General features: G+C 37.8%; 3 protein-coding genes and 1 pseudogene across 3 annotated transcripts in view; 2 read left to right on the forward strand and 2 right to left on the reverse strand.

Annotated features, from left to right (window-relative positions):
- Nucleotides 1–23651, reverse strand: part of LOC141448031 (uncharacterized) — a 183730-nt gene that overhangs the window by 149861 nt on the left and 10218 nt on the right. The gene's annotated exons all lie outside the window — the stretch shown is intronic.
- On the forward strand, nucleotides 3992–5628 carry LOC141448008 (uncharacterized). Its single transcript, XM_074116009.1, has one exon. It carries the CDS (start codon nucleotides 4400–4402, stop codon nucleotides 5192–5194), a length of 795 nt encoding a protein of 264 aa, XP_073972110.1. The 5' UTR covers nucleotides 3992–4399; the 3' UTR covers nucleotides 5195–5628.
- LOC141455993 (uncharacterized) lies at nucleotides 9556–12602 on the forward strand (annotated as a pseudogene).
- LOC141447946 (uncharacterized) lies at nucleotides 21440–23604 on the reverse strand. Its single transcript, XM_074115925.1, has 2 exons — nucleotides 23468–23604; nucleotides 21440–23381 (listed from the first exon to the last, which is right to left on the reverse strand). Exon 2 carries the CDS (start codon nucleotides 23321–23323, stop codon nucleotides 21509–21511), a length of 1815 nt encoding a protein of 604 aa, XP_073972026.1. The 5' UTR covers nucleotides 23324–23381; nucleotides 23468–23604; the 3' UTR covers nucleotides 21440–21508.

The following is a 23651-nucleotide window of genomic DNA, read 5'->3' on the forward strand; positions in this document are numbered from 1 at the left end:
CAGGAATACATAGACTCATTCAACACATTAAAAGAATGCCTACAGAATTCCCCCATACTACAACTACCAGATTTCAATAAAGAATTTCATTTAACCACAGACGCCTCTAATTTAGCCGTAGGGAGGGGCTGTCCTGTCATAAAATTTCGAGGGCAAGGATTTACCAATAGCCTATGCCTCGAGAACTCTAAATAAGGCTGAGCACTATCGAGAAAGAGCTGTTAGCCATTTGTTTGGTCATGCAAACATTTCAGACCTTACATATACGGAAAAAAATTCACCATATATACTGACCATAAACCTCTTCAGTGGCTCCATAATATGAAAGAGCCCACGTCAAAACTCTTGAGGTGGAAATGCACCTTATTGGATTATGAGTTCGACGTGAAATATATCCCAGGGAAAACAAATTTAGTAGCCGACGCCCTGTCGCGTATTCCCCAGGAGATATCCACCATAGACAACCTCCCTGAGGAAAGAAATTCCGAAAACCTTAGTGAAGTAAATCCCGAAAAATTGAACTCGATCAATTTTTAAGAGAATATCCTCCCCAAATTGATAACGATAACAGCAGCCTCGCTACTGTACACTCCCAGGAGAGCTCATCAGAGCAAGTAACTCTCAAGGACAAAGATAAAATATTAAATATAGAGCGACATCAAATATTAATAAAAAGAGGATCGCCAAATATACAAATAATAAAAGTATTTAATAAGAATAGAATAAAGTTAACTATAAGTAACATTAATATAGAGGACCAATTAAAAGAATTTGTTTTGCAATACTTACAACCAAAGACAACTATACTGTCAAAACTCGGAAATATTACAGCAAGAGTACGACAATATCTTCCTTACGTTACAAACAATTACCTACAACCAGAGATTTTTCTTCCATTAAATTGCGACGATACTATAAACTCCTAATAGACATTGAAGAAAAACCTGAGCAATTAGAGATTATAGGAAATTATCACAATGGTAAAACTTATCGCGGTATATCCGAATCCTATGAACATATGCACCGCCGATATTACTGGCCCGGCATGTTTAAGGAGATATCTGACTTTATAAATCAATGTCAAACCTGCCTAAAAGTAAAATACGACAGAAAGCCTATAAAAGCTCAGTTACCAAATTACACCAACCCCTAATAAACCTTTTGAGAAGATTGCCGTAGACGTGTTCATTTTTTACTCTCAAAAGTTTTAGCCATAATAGATCTCTTCAGTAAAAAACTGACTGTGTACCCAATTAAAACCCATAATTCAATTGAAATTCAAGGCAAGCTTCAAACATATTTCTCATTGCTCCCATTACCCACAACAATTCAAATGGACAACGGGAAAGAGTTTCAAAACATAGGAATCAAGAATCTCTTGTCCCTCTATGACATTAACCTTATTACACTACCCAGGTCATTCTCAATCTCAGGGTACAATCGAAAGAGTGCACTCTACCCTTATTGAATTATTAAACGCCATTCAAATAGAAAACTAAAATAATAAAATTGGAAACAACATGACCAGTAGCTGTCATAGCTTACAACAATAGCATAATTTCCAAATTAAAACTCACTCCTATGGAGGTGACTTTCGGTACTAACAACATAACATCCCAAAACTTTCAGGTTAATATACTCGAGAAAAAGACGAGACAGTACCACCAAGACCTCGAGCTAATCCACAAAATAATAAAAGAAAAGGTCGAACGAACTCAGAAATTAAACAAGACACGAGAACCAAAACACTACACATAAAATCAACCAAACACAAAAAACATGTTTCCAAATACTTTCCGGTAAAACACAACCCATCAACCAAGACGGCAAAACTCAAAACCTCCAAAACTTGCAAAGAATTTAAAATTCATTCAAACAGGGTAAAGAGACTCAGAAAAGGAACAAAACCACTTTCTATTACAGGGAACCCATGACCCCACACTTCAACAATCTACTAGTCACTGACAGCTCACCAGATCATTGATCTAACCCAATCCAAGGGAATTATTGCTTTACGAATACAGCATCCTACATAATTAACAATACATACACAACATAAACATTGAAGAAATTACTCAAATAGAAAACAACCGAAACTTAATTAACCCAAAGAATAGAAATCCCCACTACATCAACATAATTAATTCTTTTATTCTATACTCTAAAGACAAACTATCTCATATATATTTAAATAAAATACCAAGACAAAAACGTGGACTGATTAACGGACTGGGAACGGCAATTTCATGGATAACCGAAAATATGGATGCCGACGATAAAGAAAGATACGATAAAATAATAAAACAAAGAGCCAACAACGAATATTCCCTGCAGCAAAATCAAATATCTATGAATCAGGACATTATAAACAAATTTAACGCCGACATAGACATCATACGCACAAACAATAACAATGCAAAATTGTATTTGCAAATTCTTTCTAATGAGACCACAGCTGTGCAACTAGCTGATCAGTATAACTTCTATTTGATAAACTTGCAATGATTAATAAATAAGATAAACGACATACTAGATAACAGTATAGAGTTTTGTAAAACTAGTATTATACATTCCAGAATAATCACACGGAGTGAACTTAGTAAGATAGTAAAGAAAACAGGTGTTCGATTTATAAGTGATGATCCAGATATATTATGGCAAGATTTTCCTATAGGCTAACTAGGCTTCAGCCTAGGGTCTCAAGTTCAGGAGGGGCCTACATTCAAATTGTTAGCAAAATTAAAATTACATTATTCTAAAAACAGCGAACACTAAAACACTGATATGACTAATAAACAATAATAATAATAATTCGGAAAATCATAGGAATGCTATGTTAACGTACTTAACAAGAGCAAAAGGGAAAACTTTAAATTCAAAGCCAACTTAACTTCAACGCATAAGCCTTCAGAAAATTTCACATTGTTGCTTAAATCAAATAATATTCAAAGAAAATATTCAAGTTGCCTTCCCCAATGTGGAATCAATCTTATTGCTGTTTCTCAGTTTAGTAGTCACTAATTGTACTGGAGAAAGGTCATTTCCAAGACTTAAAAATATCAAAAATCAATTAAGAAGCACAATGACCCAGACGCTTCATTGAGTATTTTGTGCGTCGAAAATGCGACCTTCAGAAAAATAGATTTCAATGAACTTATAGAAGAATTCTGTGTGAACAAGTTAAGAAAGAAATTCTTCTAACCTACTATTTAGTTTTAAATGTATACTTGGATTGAATCAGTTCTTAAATAAAATAACTATTAACATATTAATATGATATACAATTTGATATTTTCTTTTTTGTGATCTGGACTTTGTTAGAATAAAGTTCCATTTTTGGTTTAATTTAAGTTTTTTTTTTATAATATAAGGTCAACAGAAAGAAATTGTAATATAATAATTATTATAATATTATAATATAAGGTCGACAGAAAGAATATTACGTCGGTGCCTTATTATTTTGTAAAACTAATGTAAATTTGAAATGTAGTGAATTTTATGACCTAAATTGAAATGACGAAAACTTTCTAAAAAAGTACAATCTTCCGAGAAATATTCTTGTACAAGTAAATAATATTTATAATATATTACTGCAATTAATAGAGTAGAAGGTGGTAATTTGGGACGGGGTTGGAATTTGGGACACCCGTTTTCGTGAACCAGCAGTGCTATCTGTTAGTTGCGGTGCCTTACTACTCTTGGAAGGCTTTTTGTCTGCTGCAGAAGGCAGCGCATCAGTCGAGTGGCAGCTTTGTCCAAGAGAGGACCGTGTTAATTTTGTCAGTGCTAAAAAGTTTTCTTAAGGTTGATTTTCCTCTGCTTTTGGTTAATACCGAGGAAAGTTAGAATAATTTCCTTTAGACATTAAATAGTTATTTATTTAACAAGTGTGGGAAGTAGTACTTTTCCTCACACGAGGCAGGGTTTGCACGCACGAGCGAGCGAAGCGAGGCGAGTGCAAGTGCAAATTGCCGAGTGTGAGGAAAATACTTTACACTCGAGTTAAATATTATATTTTTTCTGCAACCATTAGATTTATTAACTAAAAAAATTAAGAATTTCATTTTTACAGTCTACAAAAAGTAATTTATTTATTATAAACATTTATTGTTATATTACAATTATTTACATTACTTACGCATTTACATTACTTATTACATTTTCTGCTGTTTCTTTTATTGATGGAGTGTTTTCTAAACAGGAATCGCAAGAATCCATTTTAAATTTCTATAAGGTAACACTATTGTAATGTACTTCATAATAAAGTAGTGTTAGTTTCCCTCTCCACTCTACATATTGTATCACCATTATCACAAAATAAAGTCAGTCGTAGTTCAGTTGTGCTTGCTCTATCACCTCTTCATATATTACATGGCGCAGTCGGTAGGACTGGTGTGGGATGCACTCTCATATTATAGCTGTTGAAGATGGATTTTATACTTATTTATATGAGCCGACTAGAGAAGAGTGCATTAGGATGGTCAAGGACAGGTCTCTTAGATTGTTTAGCCGTGTGATTGCATCAGAGATCAACCTCAATAGAAGACATAGGTTTCATGTGATGTTGGCAGGTCAAATCAATCATGACGATAGTTGCGAGGGTTCAACTTACAGGTTTAATGATAAAACTTACCATAAAGTGATAGTTCAAGCCCAAGTTGAAGTCCTACTCTCCATTCAAGATGGTGTCGTCGACCTTGCACTTGATGAGATTAACATTCCAACAATGCATGCTAAGTGCATATATGGGGCTTTGATCTGTTTGTCGGAATCTGCAGGACATATAGCGTGGGAAAAAACTTCTGAACTCAAATCATGTGAAGAAAAAGAGTACGAGGTGATCTATGAAGGACAAGCTCATATAGAATCAAAGGACAACGGATTGAGAATAATCAATGTGTCTGACAAAAAGAATATCTTTTCACTTGTTATTAAAGAGGACGTCCGTATATGCAATCAAATGGGATTCGCAACAGAGCACAACAGATTGTTCATAGTTTTTGTCAATAACAACCACTATTTCTTCAGGTATAAGTCAAACAATGCTTTAAATGTAGATCTGATTGCGTATATTAACACAAAAATCGTGTACGTTGAACGTTATATAGGAGAGAAAATAACATCCTTATACGATGACATTTTACAACAAAGATGTATGTATGGCACTTCTACAATTTCGGAACACCCCAAATAATAACATTGGATCACCAAGTGAGTTATTGATGGGGCGAAAATTGCGCGACAACATACCCACCACTCCAAAGATGCTGAACCCTAAGAAAATATCGCAACAAAGAGTAATAGAATCGTTAAAAAATAATCAAGCAATACAAAAAGAATATTATGATAGAGGTAGCAAGCCACTTAAAACTTTTCGGAAAGGTGAACGAATTCGAATGTTCAGAGACAAAAACTGGTTGAAAGGGAAAGTAAATGCAGAAGGACCTAGTCCCAGAAGTTACAAAGTCTTACTAGAAGATGGTGGAATGTTAACAAGGAATAGAAGATTCCTGAAGCCATTAAGGACTCCTCAAGAAGATGATACTGATGATGAAGAAAGCGAAGAAGATGATACTGATGATGAAGAAACGGATATAGAAACGTTTTATAAAAACGTTCAAACTGCAATTCCAGTAGAGATGAAAGATCCAGAAAAGAAGAAGGAAGAAGAAGAAGGTGACTCTAACTCAGAATCTCGTTTCAATGTCACATCACCAGAGATTTTCAATCCTCCCTCACATACAAGATCTGGCAGACCAGTCGTCAAGCCAAGCAAGTTTGAAACCCAGAAGAAATAAAAAATATAAATAAAAATAATAAAAGAATCAAATTATTACAATTTTAATTAAAAGATTAAAGAAATTTAAGTTAATTTTATAATGATAATTTCAATTTTTAACATTGTTAAAAAGGGCGGAGATGTAATGTACTTCATAATAAAGTAGTGTTAGTTTCCCTCTCCACTCTACATATTATTGTATCACCATTATCACAAAATAAAGTCAGTCGTAGTTCAGTTGTGCTTGCTCTATCACCTCTTCATATATTACAACTATAACCTTTTTAACTGTTATAATTAAAAATATCTAATTATTTATTAAAGTATTATTTTTATTTCTATATTCCTTTCAATTTTTATTTAATTTTTTAATATTCGTTTTTTAATTATTTAAATAAAATAAATTTAAATAAGCTTATTAGAGTTTTACAGAAAATATTTATGTTAATAACAAAACTTCTTATATCAAGGAAGCACAATAAAGTTTTTCCACTCACTTGTGCGGAAAGTGACACTAATGGGAATTTCCCCCCACTAGTGTGGGAAGTTTGGCATTACACAGCTGATTTTAATTGAGTAATGAGAACTTCCCTACATGGTTGCAGAAAAAATGTATTTTAATTGCCAGTATTATGGATTTCAAATATGAATGTATATTGGGGAAAAAATGAGGTTATATTGTAAGCGGTGTATGATTGTATTATGGGACAGCGTTGTCCCATATTACAACCTTGTTAATCGTCTGTCAAACAAGTGTGAAAAGTGGCACTGAGGACGGATAAATATTTTTTTTCTACTGGGTACTTACTATAAAGGGTCTAAAAAGATAAGCCATAAATAAAATTAGGACCATCGCCGAAAGGCAAACGTAAAAATTAGGATGAAAAGGACATGGTCGATGCTATTAAAACTGTAAGGGAGAAAAGAACTTGGTATTCGAGAAGCTGCTCTTCACTACAGGGTCACAAAGTCAACATTGATCGCCTATTATCGAAACCTCCGGGGGAATTATAGGCTTCAACATCATTGGGCAGAAAACGCTACCTTCCTCCTGAATTTTTTTGAATAAATGAAATTTTAAAAATGAGTCCATGTGGGGATTCTTTGAGTAAAATTGACTAATACCTTTTTTTTGGGGAATATTCTGTACTACTTTTTAAAATAGAGCGCATGTATACACCCGAACAAGCCATACAAATTATCTTAGATGGTAATTGGTCAGATGTTTACTAAGAATTTTCAGATTCCGAAGAAGGACAAATGGAGGAAGTTGATGCTAACTCAAACATACCCTCAAAAACGGACCCTAATCTTACTCCTTTACTAAATGAAAACCTGCTGTTTACTGCAGATGTAAGATCAGCCAATTGGATGATGTTTCAGGAAACCCTTCCAATAATTTGCGGGTACCTGATCCTAATGTTTTATCAACCCCTGAAGCTAAAAGAAAACCTCCACAATTATCTCGCGTGAACAACAACATTCGGGATGATTTTCATTTGAACTGTATCAATTTTTCCTTCAATAAAAAACTTTCCACTTATGGGAGTGAAAACAAGCCGCCCTTAAATTATTTTCAGCTTTTGTTGTTCTCAAAAGATTTTTTGTTTAAAAAAATTTGTGGAGCAAACGCATTCTGCTCAAAAAACTGCACCATCTATTGGCACCATAATCAATGAAATGAAAAAGGTTTTGGGTATAAACATCATGAGTGGTATTGTGAAAATGCTGAGCTATAGGATGTATCGGGTCAGTGTTACCAGGTTTCCTCTAATTGCGGATCAAAGAGTAGAAATCGTTTGAACTTACTCCGCACATTTTTCCGCGTAAATGACAACTCAAACTTTATCTCTTACATAGTTCACCCAAACAATAATAAATTATACAAAATTCAACCTTTCATAGATGAGATAAGGGGAGAACTGTTTATAAGTAGACAAGGAAGAACATCTGTCAATTGATGAGGTGATAGTGCCGTTCAAAGGACATTCTCGTCTAAAGCAGGACAATCACTGAATTAAGGTGGGACAGCTGGGAAACCGAAACTGAATTACGTGGATCCTTGGTGATTTCAACTCTCCTTTACTCAGCAGAAGTTTGGGCACCTATATATACCAACAAATAAGGGTCTACACCCGGTTATTTGATTCGGCTGGAAATGGAACTACAACCACATTGAATTAGAAATCTCAAGAGAATGGCTAACTACTCGGTGCACATGGGGGGAGATGAGGGCTTCTCCACTATCTAACTTATGTTTAGATAAATTAAGTACTTTAGATAACCAACATAGCAATAAAGTTAAATATAACTGGTATTCATAATTTAAACATAAATTATCTGTTTTGGGAGCAACTGATTTCTTATGCATTTTTGATGTGAAGCAATCGAAAAAGAACTAAATAATATTCTGTAGAAAAGGGCAGAAATTATTATCTGTCTGTTGATAAAAAAATCAGTTTTAAATACAAAATACAATAACAAGTTCTGAGACATAAGAAAGCTGAAAGATAGAGAATTTTATTTAGAAATAAGAGCCAGGGTAAACAAACATAGGATTGTCGCACAATTAAGATCTTGCCGACCACAATGTTTTAGGATTATCTATAAAGTATTTTACTTTAATAATTCTGATAACAAATTTAAAAAAATTAAATAAAGAAATCTACTTTTTAAATTTCGGCAGAAGGAACCATATTTCGGCAATTTTAGCAAATTTTTAAGTATGTATATACCTGCTCTGTATCTTTTTTTATTTTATATTTCTATTACTACTTTCACTTTGATGTTTTTCGCCCTTATTTCTTGCCCCATAATAACCCCACTTTGTAACGCCTTGTTGGAAAGAGCGCCTCCTCTACTGGCGAAAGGTGATATCAGCAGCTTCGTTGGGGATCCCAAGTCTAGGGAATAAGTGGGTTATAGTCTTACTGTACGTAATACTTCTACGAGATGGCCGAGCGAGAACTCGAGGAACTTCGGCCAGCCAATCTAGACCTAATGGCTTTTAAGGTCCGACAAACGTAAGATAACAAAGCCTTGCAAAGAGAATTGGCCCGGTTAATGGGAGTCCCTCGCCCGCGGAAGGACATTTCCCTACAAAACATGTTACAGCCGTGGGGTGACGGGTACTCACGAGGTATCCGCCAAAGAATTCATACGGAACCTTGAGCTTCTGGCCGAGAGTGGCCGTTGGGAAGATTCGGGGATAAGAAGGTTGTTTGCCGCTTGAAGATGACAGGATTGGCTGCTGCCTGTATGGCAGCTCATCCCGAATTGTTAGAGTAAACATCTACTTCGAACAGTACAAGGCTGTTCTGGAAGAAAGGTTTCGTGAGACAAGGAGCCCAGGAACAGTACCTGCTCGAGCTAAACGCTCTTCAGCAGGGGTCCGGAGAATCAGTTTTAGAATTCGCTGACAGATGTCGCCAAGTGGAGGAGTCTTCGTATAGCACTTTATTTTTGGTCTTGAAGGCGCCATCACAAGTTCTAAGTTGTATTTGAGGGGAGCGTTTCCAGCATTCTGTAAGTAACTGAGGCAATGCGCCTAACTGGGCATTTAAGAATTCCATTGCAACGTCGGCTACTTCATTACATGGGAGAAAGAAAGTTCTAAGAGTCCCTCTGTGCGCCGTTTCCACTTCATATAAACCTCCTTTTAGCGGCTCTATACGGGCTCTTTTAGACATGACGGTCAGTGTTTCATTGCCACAACGACGCATGTGCGCAGTCAACGTCTTTTTAGAAGAGAAACCCTTGCCGCAAATATTGCAAAAATGGCGTTGACTGCGCGATATATATGTAAAGTTCATGACGATTCTTGTTATCTTTCCTTTTAAATACTTTACAACAATGTTGGCACTCCATAATTAGTAAAATAATAAGTAATATAAAATAATAAGCAATGTAAAATAATAATACAAATATAGGGTAAAAGCACCAGTAATTGACAGGAACACCAATGGTTCACACTTTCAAATATTATTCGCAAAAATAAGCAAATGATCGCTCTAGCGAGTTTAAATTCGAGCAGGAGCAGCTGTGGTGCCATCTGGTGGCTTTAGCAAATAGTCACTTCGATAGTATCTCTTTGGAGGGAGTGCGCTTTAGTTGAGTAATGGCATCACGTGCATTTAATTTTAGTTTCCTTGTTGAATTGTTTAAGGCGGTGAGTTTAGTGTTCATTATTATAAATCATCTTCTTCTTGTTTTTAAGTGAATCCAAAAGAATGATACTAAACATTACTAAATAGTGGTTGTGTTTTCATATGCTTCTGACGCAAAAGATCGTTACACAAATTTTAAGGTTAGGTGTCAATTACTGGTTTTCCAAAATGTATTTGTCACCCGTCATTGACACCCCCTGTCAACTATGGGTGTTTTTTAATTTTCTTTAACTTCCATTTTTCTTCTTGTGGTTAGAACCAGTTTTCAGTTCTGATCACTACAGTCATGTTTCTAGCCAAAAAAAGTTTTCCTTACCAAAAGATGACAGGGGGTGTCAATATTTGGTGCAGCAAATGTCAACCACTGGTGTGGGGTGCAATATTTTTTCTGTGCCTTTTTTAACATTATTTGTCTTTACATCTTGACGTTAATGGAGTGCTCGCTTCCGTTTTAGGCCATAAAGTGAGCAAAAAGCCAAGAAAAATCCATGCTTATTCTCAGGAGCAAATGCAAGATGCGTTAGAGGATCGTCTGTCGCATCAGCAGCTAGGAGGCAAGGAGTTCCAAGAATAACTCTTTTGTACAAGGTGAACGGAAAAATTAAGAAGAACCGAATGGGCCCGAATCCCATATTGTCACAGGAAGAGGAAAATATTCTTGTTAACTGGATTGGGACATTGGCTAAAGCTGGTTTTCCTGTAACTAAAGATGAACTAATTAATAGTGTGAAGCAGTTATTAAGTAGATTAAATAGAACATCCCAATTTAGATCAGGTCGGAAGGGGTTCAAATAGCAGAAACCCAACTATATCCTACAAGTGATGATTCTTCCCCTGAGGATAATGATGACTCATCTAATGATATATTACTTACGAACCGGAAAATGAAGAAGACCTAGGAAGTAACAGTAGCGAGGATAACCTTCGTGTCAAGGCGCAGGAAAAATCTGGAGGAAATCCTCGTGGTTCTACCCCATCACATATACAGTTAAGCAGTTCTTCCAACTCAAATTCTACTACCACAAACAATTCAATGGACAGTCCGATGGATGTGCCCATTTTGGTAAGTTCTGTGAAGAAAGGAGTGAAGTGAAACGCAAGAGAAATATCGACCAATGGAAAAGGAACGTTCTGAAGAAAGCACGGAATAGCGGAGAAGCATATCAAACGCATTCACAGAGCAAGTCGATCAGGGGACCACGGAAATTGAAACCTCCCTGTGGACAACACTGCAAACTCAATGTTCAACGAAATTCACGGCTGAAGAGAGAATGCAGTTGTTTTCAACATACTGGGCGTTAGGAGACTTGAATAAACAGAGAGATTATACCAAAAATTCCGTGGAAACTATCATGCCACTATATCGTTATACTCGAGTTGGGGGTACTAGAAACGCAAGGCAACATAATAATGCTTTCTATTTCAATAAAAATAACCAGAAAATCAGAGTCTGCAAGGTATTTTTCAGAAATACACTAGACATTAATGACCGCCCAATTCGAACAGTTCAGAACAAACGAAACAAGGTAGCTGGTGCAGTAATTGAACCGGACCTTAGGGGAAAACATGGGATGCACAGAAGTCTTGATCCAGCTATCGGTGAAGGAGTTCGGAAATTTATTGACTCGATTCCAAAAATAGAGAGCCATTATACCCGTCTAATCGTCCGATTAGAGTGTGGAATTGTGCCTTTAAAAATCAGTATCTTCAGGAGGATGGTATCCTTGCTGATTAAATTTTTTGGAACATGAACCAACCAGACTTACCCATAACTGCATTAAGAGTCTCTCATCTTTTTAGAGGATTCTAGTTGTAATAAGCTCGAACTGAACTGGTTTTCTGTACTTAAAGCAATGTTTTTTGTTATTGGCTCCGAAGACATTCTCTTATCCTTGAACCCTAGTACTCTGCGTATCAATTTCAACAATCTTGTAGAAAGATTTCGAAATAAGTTCCTGTCTGAAGACATACGGTTTGTATTGGACTCCAGATATAATATCCTTTACAGGCATATAAGTACCTTGGGAATGCAAGAAGTTTATTTACATTTCAGGTTGAATATTAATAAGATAAGGCTTCTGAGCCAAATTCGCTTGGCCAAACTAAAAAGCGCCAGAATACTATTCAATAATGAAAAATTTACATTTGTCAGCGATGAGCGAAAAAGATAAGTTCATGTTGGCCCTCTATTTCTATGCAGTACGGTATCTAGGTATCAAGTCGATCACTCACAAATATTTGATTAAGGGCCGTACACAAAACGAAGGCGACTCACCCCATTCTGTAATTGAAAGGCAAGTAAAGCGCCAGCTCCAAGGGTGGACCAATATACACCCCTGAAGGGTATATTTCTGATATTAGAGGTGCTAAAAAACATGGTGAACCCTTCCACCTTAATGAACTATGCTATGAGGACTTCTACGATCTGAAACAACTTGCTTCTACCATTGGTCCTATTTACATGAGTAGTATAGTTTAGGTGATTGAGCCCCGAATTTTTGAGCCGCGGCCTTATGGGAGACAGGGTGAGGGAATGCAGGGGGTACCCCCGCTTCCTCACCCCGGTCCACACTCGCATTGCGCTGTGCGCGTCCGTGCGTCGCCCCACTCCTATGCACTCCTTATGGCCGAGGTTGCGCGCACACGAGCGTCCGTATGCCCTAGGTTGCGCGCGCACGTGACGTCATCATACGACATCTTATCACAGGATATGGATAACAAGGATTAAAATATATTACATGTTTTTATCAAATATTTTAACACATTTTAATGTTATTTTTATTACTTATAGAGGATAAATATTAACTTTTCTTTAATATTTACCAATAACGAGTGATTTTTGGTGTAAGGTTATGGATAACCTAATGTAACCTCCCCATATGTTATTTTTAAATTTATGAGAATATTTTTATCATTAAGAGGATAATCTTGACACTTTTAGCACAATAAACACTTGGAAATATGTTCATAATATTTTTTTATTTTTATTTTTAATATACTTACCAATAACAAGTGAGTATTGGTGTAAGGTTATGGATAACCTAATGTAACCTCACCCCAATTAGTGTTTTTTGGTGCTTTTAATGTCACCTAAAATAGCATCTTAAAGACATTAACTATGTATCGCACATATGAGAGGTATTGCAACCATCTTATCACTCATTATGTCACCATTTTAACACAAAATACAACATCTTACTGAGAGAGAGACGTAAGATTATGGATAATCTAATGTAACCCCCTCCCCAACCATTAGAATGTGTTTTTGGCGCTGTCACCTAAAATAGCATCTTAAAGGATATAATAATATATAGAAGTTATGGATAACCTAATGTAACCTCCACACATTATAATATGTGTGTTTTTGGCGCTTTTAATGTCGCCTAAAATAGCATCTTAAAGAGAATAATATGTATGATTTAAGACTTGATTAGGGTTGTGATTTAACATGAGAATATTTTTTTATCATTAAGAGGATAAACTTGACACTTTTAGCACATTACTTACTATAGTAAGTATGGGGAAAATGGACACATCCTGAGGGGTTATCAACACGAATTACATAAAGTTATCAAGTTTTGTGTATTTGAGTATTAAGTATAATATTACTTACTTGCTATATTAAGTATGGGAAAAAATGGAAACACCCTGAGGAGTTAACAACAACATGAATTACATAAAGTTATCAAGTTTTGTGTAATTGTGACTTAAGTATATGATTATTACTTACTATTTTAAGTATGGGAAAAAATGGAAACACCCTGAGGAGTTAACAATAACATGAATTACATAAAGTTATCAAGTTTTGTGTATTTGAGTATTAAGTATATTTAAGTTTTGTGTATGTATGGAGTAATTAAGTAATGAGTTTTGTTTTTTTGTGTATGGAGTAATTAAGGTATTTTGAGGTAAATTTGGATATTCATGCAATTCTGAAGATCTAAAAGCTAGTGGTAAGGGTTGTGCGCTTTCAATTATTTTATAAATTTGTAATTTTGCACTATCCGATAGCTCTTAACATGTGGAATATTCCAAATAACTTTCTCCAATTTAATAGTACAATCTTTAGCCGTTATTGCGTCACCAACTAGTGAATCCACATCACTTCTTGATCTTTTCAATATTAACTCTTGTTTCACATTTACCAATATCTTCTTATAATCTTCGAAAAAATTCAACAGATAGCTGAGTGGTAGGCAAACGTTAAATCTCTGGTCTTCCTCATTTATGATGGATGAGGAGGAGGATAATGTCATGTTATCAGAATTATTATTTGGATCAACAATTCCAGCATTTTCTAAAGCTCTAATTTGATTGGGGAAAACACATGAATAGATCTTCAACGTGCTAGCAATTTCTAATACTGTCCACTTCAACGGAATTTATTTCAAATCGAATTTCATCGAATAAAAATGCAAAAGCATTGTTTATTAATTTAGCATAGGTGGTGGCGGCGGCGGGGTCGTCGGCAACATCACCACCACTTTTCTTATTCTTCTCCAATTTGCCCTCGATGAAGAGATAACTTTCACTAGGCAATGTAAAAATGTCATTTTGAAACATAGAAATCCTTATCTCGTCGTTAGAAGAAAGACTGTCGGCGTTAAATGGCCGGTAAGAATGAAATTGATAATTTTCAATATTATCATTGAAAATAACCTCTTGATTAATGTTTAATATGTGATCCATATCTGTTCACCCTATATCCAAGCGTTTTTAAAAATTTAACGTTACGTATTGATAATGGTGGTGGTGGTGGTGGTGGTGGTGGTGGCGGCGATGGTTGTTGCTTGTCACCTTTCACATACGCACTGCTGTCAACACTCTTTGTCTGTTTAGCTTTAAGTGAAGAAGAAGAAGAAAAGGATGGCAGTAGCGGTCGCGATGGTGTGGAGGAATTATTTATGAAATCAATACCCATTATTATCCTTTAAATGTAGACTAAGTGTAATTCTTTCCTTTCTAAAAGAGATCAATCGGCCAGTTTGATCCACCAATCTTACACTAATTTCATCAATATAATTAGTATTAATGGGTAAATAGATAACTGGTGTGGGTGTTTCCACTATTTTATAGCCAGGGGCCACTAATGGTGAAAATGTGTGCAGACTATGGCTTAACTGTCCGTTATTATAAGATGCGTTCACAAGGTTACATTCAACACTGATTGCATTCACGGGTGCTATATCGATAATATTGTTGGATATGTGTGTTTAGTTGGCCGCCAGCAACACCTTGTCAAATCCTAGTAATGTACCTATACTGTGAGGTTGTGAAAAATCTATATCAAATGTTGCTTTAATACTAGTTTTTAAGGTGTTATGATTTGGTGTTAAATGAAATACACATCGTTTATTTAAAGCTAATATTTGTGTTCTAAGATACTTTTCAATAGCGTTAATCTCATATGTACCTGTTGGTATTTCCACAATGTGAGCTGTATTGTTGAATGAGAAATGAAATTTATTGTTTACCTCTTCTTGCACATTCGGTATGGAATTGTACGTCTCTAGCCGCAATAGTCCAATGCTATAACTTTTATTAGCATCCAATTCCAATGGTGGAAACACATTCGAGTGTAATATAGAATCGCAATTGGTTAGAAGAAAAGAATAACTGCTCATTGTTGTTGTTTTCCTGGCGGCGATGCTTCTCTAATTAAAAATTGTAATGATAGATGGCCACAATTCCAAGGGTTTCGATGTTGAAAGCGTTCCCTATTATAATAGATATCACAACCTTTTAAATACTTTATCAACTCTTTAGGTGGACGTAAATTGCCAAAACTATCAAAATAGAATACTTTTGTGACGGGAAGGGATTGCTGTTGGGCTGGACCTACCTGGTGGGGAAGAGACACAGAGATAAGTGCGAGTGAAACAGTAGTGTATGGGTAGTGTGTGTCTGACTGCTGTGCGGTGATGCTGCGTGCTGGACTGATTGTGGCGGCGTGTGAGTATCTCTTTACTGTCTACTAGCTCTCCCACTAGGGTGGCGGGGTCTGTCGGCCGCCGGTATATAGAGCTGCACTTATGGTCCTTATCTAAATTCCGCGTAGCCTGCTGCATTATCAGTAGCGATTGCATTCAATGCACTGTAGAATAAAGTTCTTTATCTTCAATTAAAAGTTATTCATCAAATGGTTGGTCCTATTTGTATTTAGTAGTTTTCTGATTAGCGTTCATTTAATACGTATAAATTAATTGTTCTATTCATGCTTTTTATTCTTATTCAATCTAATATGTAATTTTGGGTTATTCAACATATATATGTATACTCTCAATTAGAAGTTATTCATTTAAGGTTTGTCCTATTTATATTTAGTAGTTTTCTGATTAGCGTTCATTTAATACGTATAAATTAATTGTTCTATTCATGCTTTTTATTCTTATCCAATCTAATATGTAATTTTGGGTTATTCAACATATATATGTATACTCTCAATTAAAAGTTATTCATTTAAGGTTTGTCCTATTTCTATTTAGTAGCTTTCTAATTAGCGTCCATTTATGCTTTTTATTCTAGATTCTGTAGTCGCTTATTAAATCTAATATGTAATTTTGTGTTATTCAATATATATATATCTAGTACGTGTTGCTTGTGACTTAACCTATTCCGTGCCTGTCTGGCCGAAGAGGGGGAGGTGACATTGGTGTCAGGTGTGGGGTGACTGATCTCACCCCTTACCCACGTTCCCAAATCGAGGGGTACAAAAAAAAAAGAAAAAATTTTGATGGAGGCTTTTCAGGGGCAGCTGGAAGCCCTTAGGCTTACAAATGAACAGCTAGCTACTGCCCTAGCACAACAATCGGAAAAGAGTGCCAGACTGGAGGGAGAGTTAGGCGCTTTCCGAAATCAAGGTCGAGATTCGGCGTCGGGCACCCAATCGGAGATGGCGCCTATGATCAAGAGAGATATGTCCGTGCATAATCTGGTAAAGCCATGGAGTGGAGAGGCCGACGCGGGCCCAGTAGAAGATTTTTTGAATAACTTTGGCGCGGTAGCGTGTATGGGCAATTGGTCCGACTTGGATAAGAGGACCATTTGCCGTATGAAGCTGACTGGACCAGCGGCGGCTTGCCTATCGGGACACCCGGAATTATTGCGTGTCGAGGCCACTTTTGAAGAGTTCAAGCGCGTGTTGCGCGAGAGGTTTAGGGAACCCTTGGGGCCAGAATATCAGCTCCTAGCGATGTCCCATCTATCACAAAACCCAAGTGAAGGGGTTAATGAATTTGCAGACAGATGCAGAAAGTTAGGGGAAGAGTCCTTACCTAAACCTCCTACAGGGGCAGTAAGTGACTGGGGCCGGAACATCCTCGACAGAATAACGCTAGCGGCGTTTATTAAGGGCCTAAGGAGTGATATACGCCTTCCCTTAGAATATAATCCCCCCGTGAATTTGGCTGAGGCGATTCAGAAGGCAGCTCGAGTCGAGCTGGCAAATAAAGCCGTCGTAAAGGTGAAAAGTGTTTTTCCGGTTCCTTGCAAAGATGGGATTCCGAGGGACCGACAAAGTCTAGAAGTAGACACGTTAAATTGTTATGCTTGCGGTAGGAAAGGTCATTTTGCTCGGGAGTGTCCCCACCAGCCACGGGTCTCGAAACAGAGCGATGACCCAGAGAGGACCAGGAGATACCGTAGACCCAGGGTGGGTCGGGGGTTTTGCTACGGTGCGAGGACGCGTACCAGGGAAACTCCCAGTATCTCGAAGTGAAATTAATCCGCAGAATAATTATTCCTTCCTACAGCGAACAGATAGTAGAGGAGCAAGGGAATGATGAGTGGTGCAAGAGTTTGAGATTTAACAGTGGCGGAAAAGTGTCTCAAGATGACCAGGGAGTCCTACGCTGGGAGGGCGAGAAAATTCTGGTCCCTGAAAGTCTGCGGGGCCAAATCCTACAACTCAATCACGATGCCTGCTGGGCCGGGCATCCTGGTCAAGAGAGAACCTTATCACGGCTACGCCTGACTTACTACTGGCCCGCGATGGCTTCCGATGTGGCCCGATATGTACAAGCGTGTCACGTGTGCGCGCAAAGGAAAACCCCTTCGGGACTGCGCGCTCAACTGGCCACTCCGTATGAGACTAGGGCCCCCTTTGAACTGGTGTCCCTAGATATTGTGGGGCCACTACCTACCACCCCTCGAGGAAATCGCTATATGTTACCTTTCATTGACCACTGGACTAGATACGCGGAAGCAATTCCACTGATGGAGGAGACTGCTGAGGTCACAGCACAAGCCTTCGTGACACACATTATCGTAAGACATGGCACCCCAAAACGTCTTTTAACAGACCAGGGCAGGAACTTCGTGTCAGAATTATTTAAGTCCACGTGTGGCTTACTCCGGATACAAAAGCTGCAAACAACACCCTATCACCCCCAATGTAATGGCATGGTGGAGAGGTTTCATAAGACCTTAAACGATGCCATTGCCCACTTCGTGCGAAGGGATGGCAAGGACTGGGATAGATGGGTGCCATACGCCTTGATGGCTTACCGGTCCACCCCTCATAGCTCTACAGGATATTCACCAAATTTCCTATTGTATGGAAGGGAATTGGATACTCCCGGGGACCTGAGACTAGATAATGACCAGCCTGATACGCTGGCGGAACACGTCGACGCGCTGCGAGATAGGTTGCAGGAAGCTTACGCAACCGCGAGGGAACAGGGTTGTAACTCCCAGGAGCGCCGGGCGGCTCAATTCAATAAGAACAAAAAGTGCCGGAGATTGGCCGTCGGACAGCAAGTCTATCTGTACTGTCCCGCGGTACCTGTAGGGCACGCGCGGAAGTACCATCGACCGTGGAAGGGACCGTGCACTGTCGTTGAAGAGTTACCCCCGGTGAATTACAGAGTCGAGTTACCCTCAGGGGAGCAGCTGCTGGTGCATGTCAACCAGTTGAAACCCGCTGGGCAGCCCGGCGAACGTCTTGTGCAACGAGAAAAACCGGCCAAGGATAGACTCATGCTGGGTTCCAGACCAGCGGACCCCTCTTCTTCCCCACAGGACGGGGAAGCTGACCTGATCCAATGGCCCCCTCCAGAAGATACCGAGGATAGCTGGGACGGGGGCTTGCTCCCCGTAGAGATCCCAATGGGGGAGGGGGCCCCAGAAGCAGATGGGTCGCCGCCGGAGACTGAATCGGACGAACTCCCCACCATGGTGGCGGGAAGCTCGGGTGCCGAAGGACTACGGCCCCGGGGAAATGCGGAGATGGCCGAACCACGACCAGAGGGAACGGCAGGCAGTAAATGCTATCGTACCGTTAATCAATGCTTTGCAGATTGGTACAGCACAGGTGTAGGTCGTCGTTGGTTATATAACTTGTTTACTCCGTTTATCTTAAAAGTTCAAGGAGAACGGGTCGTGTCGATCAGTAGGTCGTCGCTCAAAGAGTATATATATTGTTTGGAATCACTTAATACTATCACAAGATTTCTCTCGTTCACATATCCTTGTTGGATTGATCATTTTGGTACTGGTAAGTACACACTTTATGTTTATATACGTATTGACAATGCTACATTGTATTATTAGACTATGTACTCATGCAGTGTATACTTACAGAATGTCAAGTTCTGATTCTGAAGGAGAGGGTATACCTGTAGAAGATTATTCTTCATATAAAGCGCGCATACAAGGTAATGTGGACACGTCATAATTTTTTCGGTCCTGGTCCTAGCGATTACACACAACGGCCAATTGATGCTGATGATCGTATTGCTATGGAACATGATTTATTATATGAACGTGCACGTTCATTTGATGATATTCATGTAAGTGATGCGAAGGCAGTAAAAGAATTTGGTAAAGATTTTATAACAACTGGTAATTGGCATTCGTTGGTTGGTTTCGCTGGGATTGGTAGTAAATATGTAGTTGAAGGCATATTACATAAAAATATATATCCTAATTTACAGCGGAAAATAAACTCAGAAAAGACGGTAAACCATTCAACGAAGGCAATTATCGGTGGGGTTATAAAGTCTACTACAGACAAGCACAAAGACGTGCACAAGAAACGCAAAGACGTAGAAGGCAAAGACGATTTGAACGTATTCAAGAAAGTAGGGAAGAAGAACCGGAAGCGGGACCGTCACGTAAACCAGCAACAGGAGAATCACATTTTGAAGAATTCCTATCAGCGCAACAACCAAGTGATCAAGAAATTGAAGAAATGACAGTGAATCATTCTCATGAAGAATTACCTGCATCCCGTATACGTCGGGAAACGACTGCAGGCAATCAGACAACTGCTATAAGTGGATCATCTGCAACAGGTGGTATAAATAATGATATTCGTTATATTTCTGCTGCTAAGGCAGGTATGGCGCATTTTGCATTTGAACATGTACATTTAATTAATACATGGGGTAATGCGTATAAAGTAGCTAATCCAGGGACAGAGTTTAAAACAAAGGTTATGTTAACTAGTTTAGCATGTTTGCCAGTATCTGCAGTTTGTTTTTGGATGTCTTATGCAGAATATAAGAATTTACCTGATGGTACACGTATTGTACGTGTAGAATGTATTGTTACACCTAAAGGGTTTAAAACTAGTTTTGATACAGGTACATCTATTACATCGTCTGCTAATAATACACAAGGTGTATTTGGTCAGTGTGCTGTTGGTCTGAATAATAAATTAATGATACGCAACTATGAAATTGAGCGTAATGCAACCGCACCTATGGTCATTGATAATTTTAATGTTCCTAAAACACATGATATCAGTGAACGGTTATGGGGACATCATATGTATGATGATAATTACGATGTGTCTATTCCAACATGTATGGGTATTTCACGCGCATTAAAATTATATGCTGGTATCTTGCAGCCATATAAAGATACTGATAAAAATAAACAAGTATCTGCTGGTTGGCCTGAATTAAATAAGCATTTAAAAATGTATAATTATTTAGATCATATAGATATTCCTGTTGTTCATTATCATTATGATATTAAAACAAATGTATTGAAGGCTAAGCAAACGCAGATAGATATTGATGATGCTGCGCATCATGAATGTATTATGGGTGGTGAGGATATTTCATTATATAAAGGAAAGGTGGATAAAGAGGCATTTACTATTACAAGAATAAATAAACTGAATAGTATTAAACGTACAGAAAATAGTTATGATAATTATATAAAGGAATGTGTTGAGCAATGTCATTCTGTAACCATATTAGATCATACGCCTCCAAATTCAGGTCATGCTCAACCATCATTACATATTGGTATTTTACCAATTCAAAGTAATGCTCCAGATAAGGAATTACAGGAATATGTTACTGCTTGTGCTACATGGGAGGTAAAAACTAGAATTGAGTTAGTTACCGATTATAATCAGGATTATATTCATAATTCCTTATATGGTCCTAATAGGACTCCATTTGGTAGTAAACCATTTGGTATTGGTATGATGTATAATAATAGTATTTTAGGGTTTGCACCAAGTTTAAATTAAAGTCATATATGTACACATATCCATTTATTGATCATTATGATACTATTTTATAAATGATACAGTATGTAATTATATATTTTATAATAAATCTAAATTAAAATTATTGATAACATCTGCTGCTGTTTGTGTATGATCTTCCTTTAAATTGGCATGCATATATGTATAATCGGAGCCAAAGTCATAATCAATAATATCATCTTCTGCATTAGGTGGTGTAATGGCAGTTGATGTATTTGTTAACAGCTGAAATAAACCTAATGGATGTATTTCAGCTGTTAATTGTTTAATATTGTTATCGATACGATGGGTCCAATAAAACCTACGAATGCGCGTTTGAAATTCAGGTGTTTTAGGGAATGGATCTCGGTTACAGGTAACAATAACAGGAGTACGATTAATGAGGTTTTGGGATTCGTATTTAATATTTGCTGGTGTTGGTGTACCAGCAAATAATAACTTAAAGTTTTCTAACGCCATTGGCTCAACGTTCGGTTCATCAAATATCAGTAAATTACGACGTGGGCAATCTTGAAAAGGAAATTGAGAAAAGCGATTGCTGTTGCCTATATATCCTGTATTAATCATTAGTTTTCCCACAATGTTGGCAAACCAAGTTTTACCAACACTAGGAGGACCACTAATTAATAAGCAATTGCATTTCTGTGATTCATGTTTTAACAAAGAAAACAAAAAAGAAAGAAATATAGCAGTGTCATGTGTAGACATTTGAAGTGTTAGAATGGTATATATAAATGTAGCGGAGTCTGTAATGGATAATAATGTATGTGGGTGTGAGTAATACTGAATATATTGAACAGAGTCAATATATTCCATTAGATCTATTAATGTCTTGGTAGATAATGTAGTGCGATGAATCTTAAGAGCACTTTGAAATACAGGATCACGCTCTGTAATAAACTGATATTCGCTGTCTAACCAAATAGCAGAGGAGGTTACGTCATGATCAGGAACGATTACATGGCTTTGTAACCACCGGAAAATCGCCTCAATGGCATATTGCTTTCGAGACCAGATCCCGTGTCGGTTACTTTTTCCATTTCTCGAAACAACTGACGTAGTAAACGGATTTGAGGAGTATGTTGGAGAGGATTTAGAACTACCTGAGCATATTTCTTCGTACATTTGTAGCGTTGTGTTGGATCCATCGTTTTCGCTTGTTGGTACGGCATAATTCGTATTTGTACAAGACTCGACCCAGGCGTGGCCATCGACCGACGTTGCGAGCCGTTGGCGCCCTTCCAACGTTGTATAATGTTGTAGATTCCTGATGTAATGGGATAGACGTTCGAAGGTTCCTCGTCTGACGACTCGTCTGTTATAGTGTTGTTTGCGCCCTCTTTTATATTGCTGTTGAATTGAAGCGATCGGTCCGCAACGACAGCTTTTGTTGGAGTATGCACAGCCATGGACGAAGTGGATGTGTGGGGTGTCGGAGTTATGTTTAAAGCAGTACCAGAATCCATCTGGTCGGATGAACCTAAGTACTGCTGTAACGACGTCGTTACACATTGAGTCAAAAGATTGAGCTCGTCCAGGGAACCAGACATCATGAACGATGAATCGTCTGGTTCGTCGGAAAAGTAACTTTGAGCATCTGTGGAATCCAGATTGGTACTGGACGAATAAATCTCCAACATCTGGTTCCATAGAGTCTGAAGTGTCGGATAAGTCTTCAATACCTTCAATGAAATGGTCTTTAACAGTTGTGGCATTTGATGATGCGTCAGAAGCTGAAGGCGGATGTATGTTCGTATGAGTGTCCATATCGGTTTTATCGATATTTTGCGTTTGGGAGATGTTTTCATACGTTTGACCGGCGGTTCCAGAGCCTCCAGAATCGCTGGATCCTTCATCTGAGAGTTGGGCATACATATGTCACACTGACAGTTGCTGGTATGAACTTCGTCAATATGATCGGATGTCGACATATCTATAAATATACACTGCATGAGTACATAGTCTAATAATACAATGTAGCATTGTCAATACGTATATAAACATAAAGTGTGTACTTACCAGTACCAAAATGATCAATCCAACAAGGATATGTGAACGAGAGAAATCTTGTGATAGTATTAAGTTACGGCGACCCAGACTGACCATGTTACCGAGGGATATAATCGCTGGCGCAGAGGGAGCCCGGGAGTGCGACGAGAAAGGTACGGTGGAATCCGGTGAGACGGAGTGAGGAGGTGACTCT

The sequence above is a fragment of the Rhodnius prolixus genome, unplaced genomic scaffold, assembly GCF_049639745.1.
Source record: "Rhodnius prolixus isolate KJV_2025 unplaced genomic scaffold, Rpr scaffold_1, whole genome shotgun sequence".
Classification (NCBI taxonomy): Eukaryota; Metazoa; Arthropoda; class Insecta; order Hemiptera; family Reduviidae; genus Rhodnius; species Rhodnius prolixus.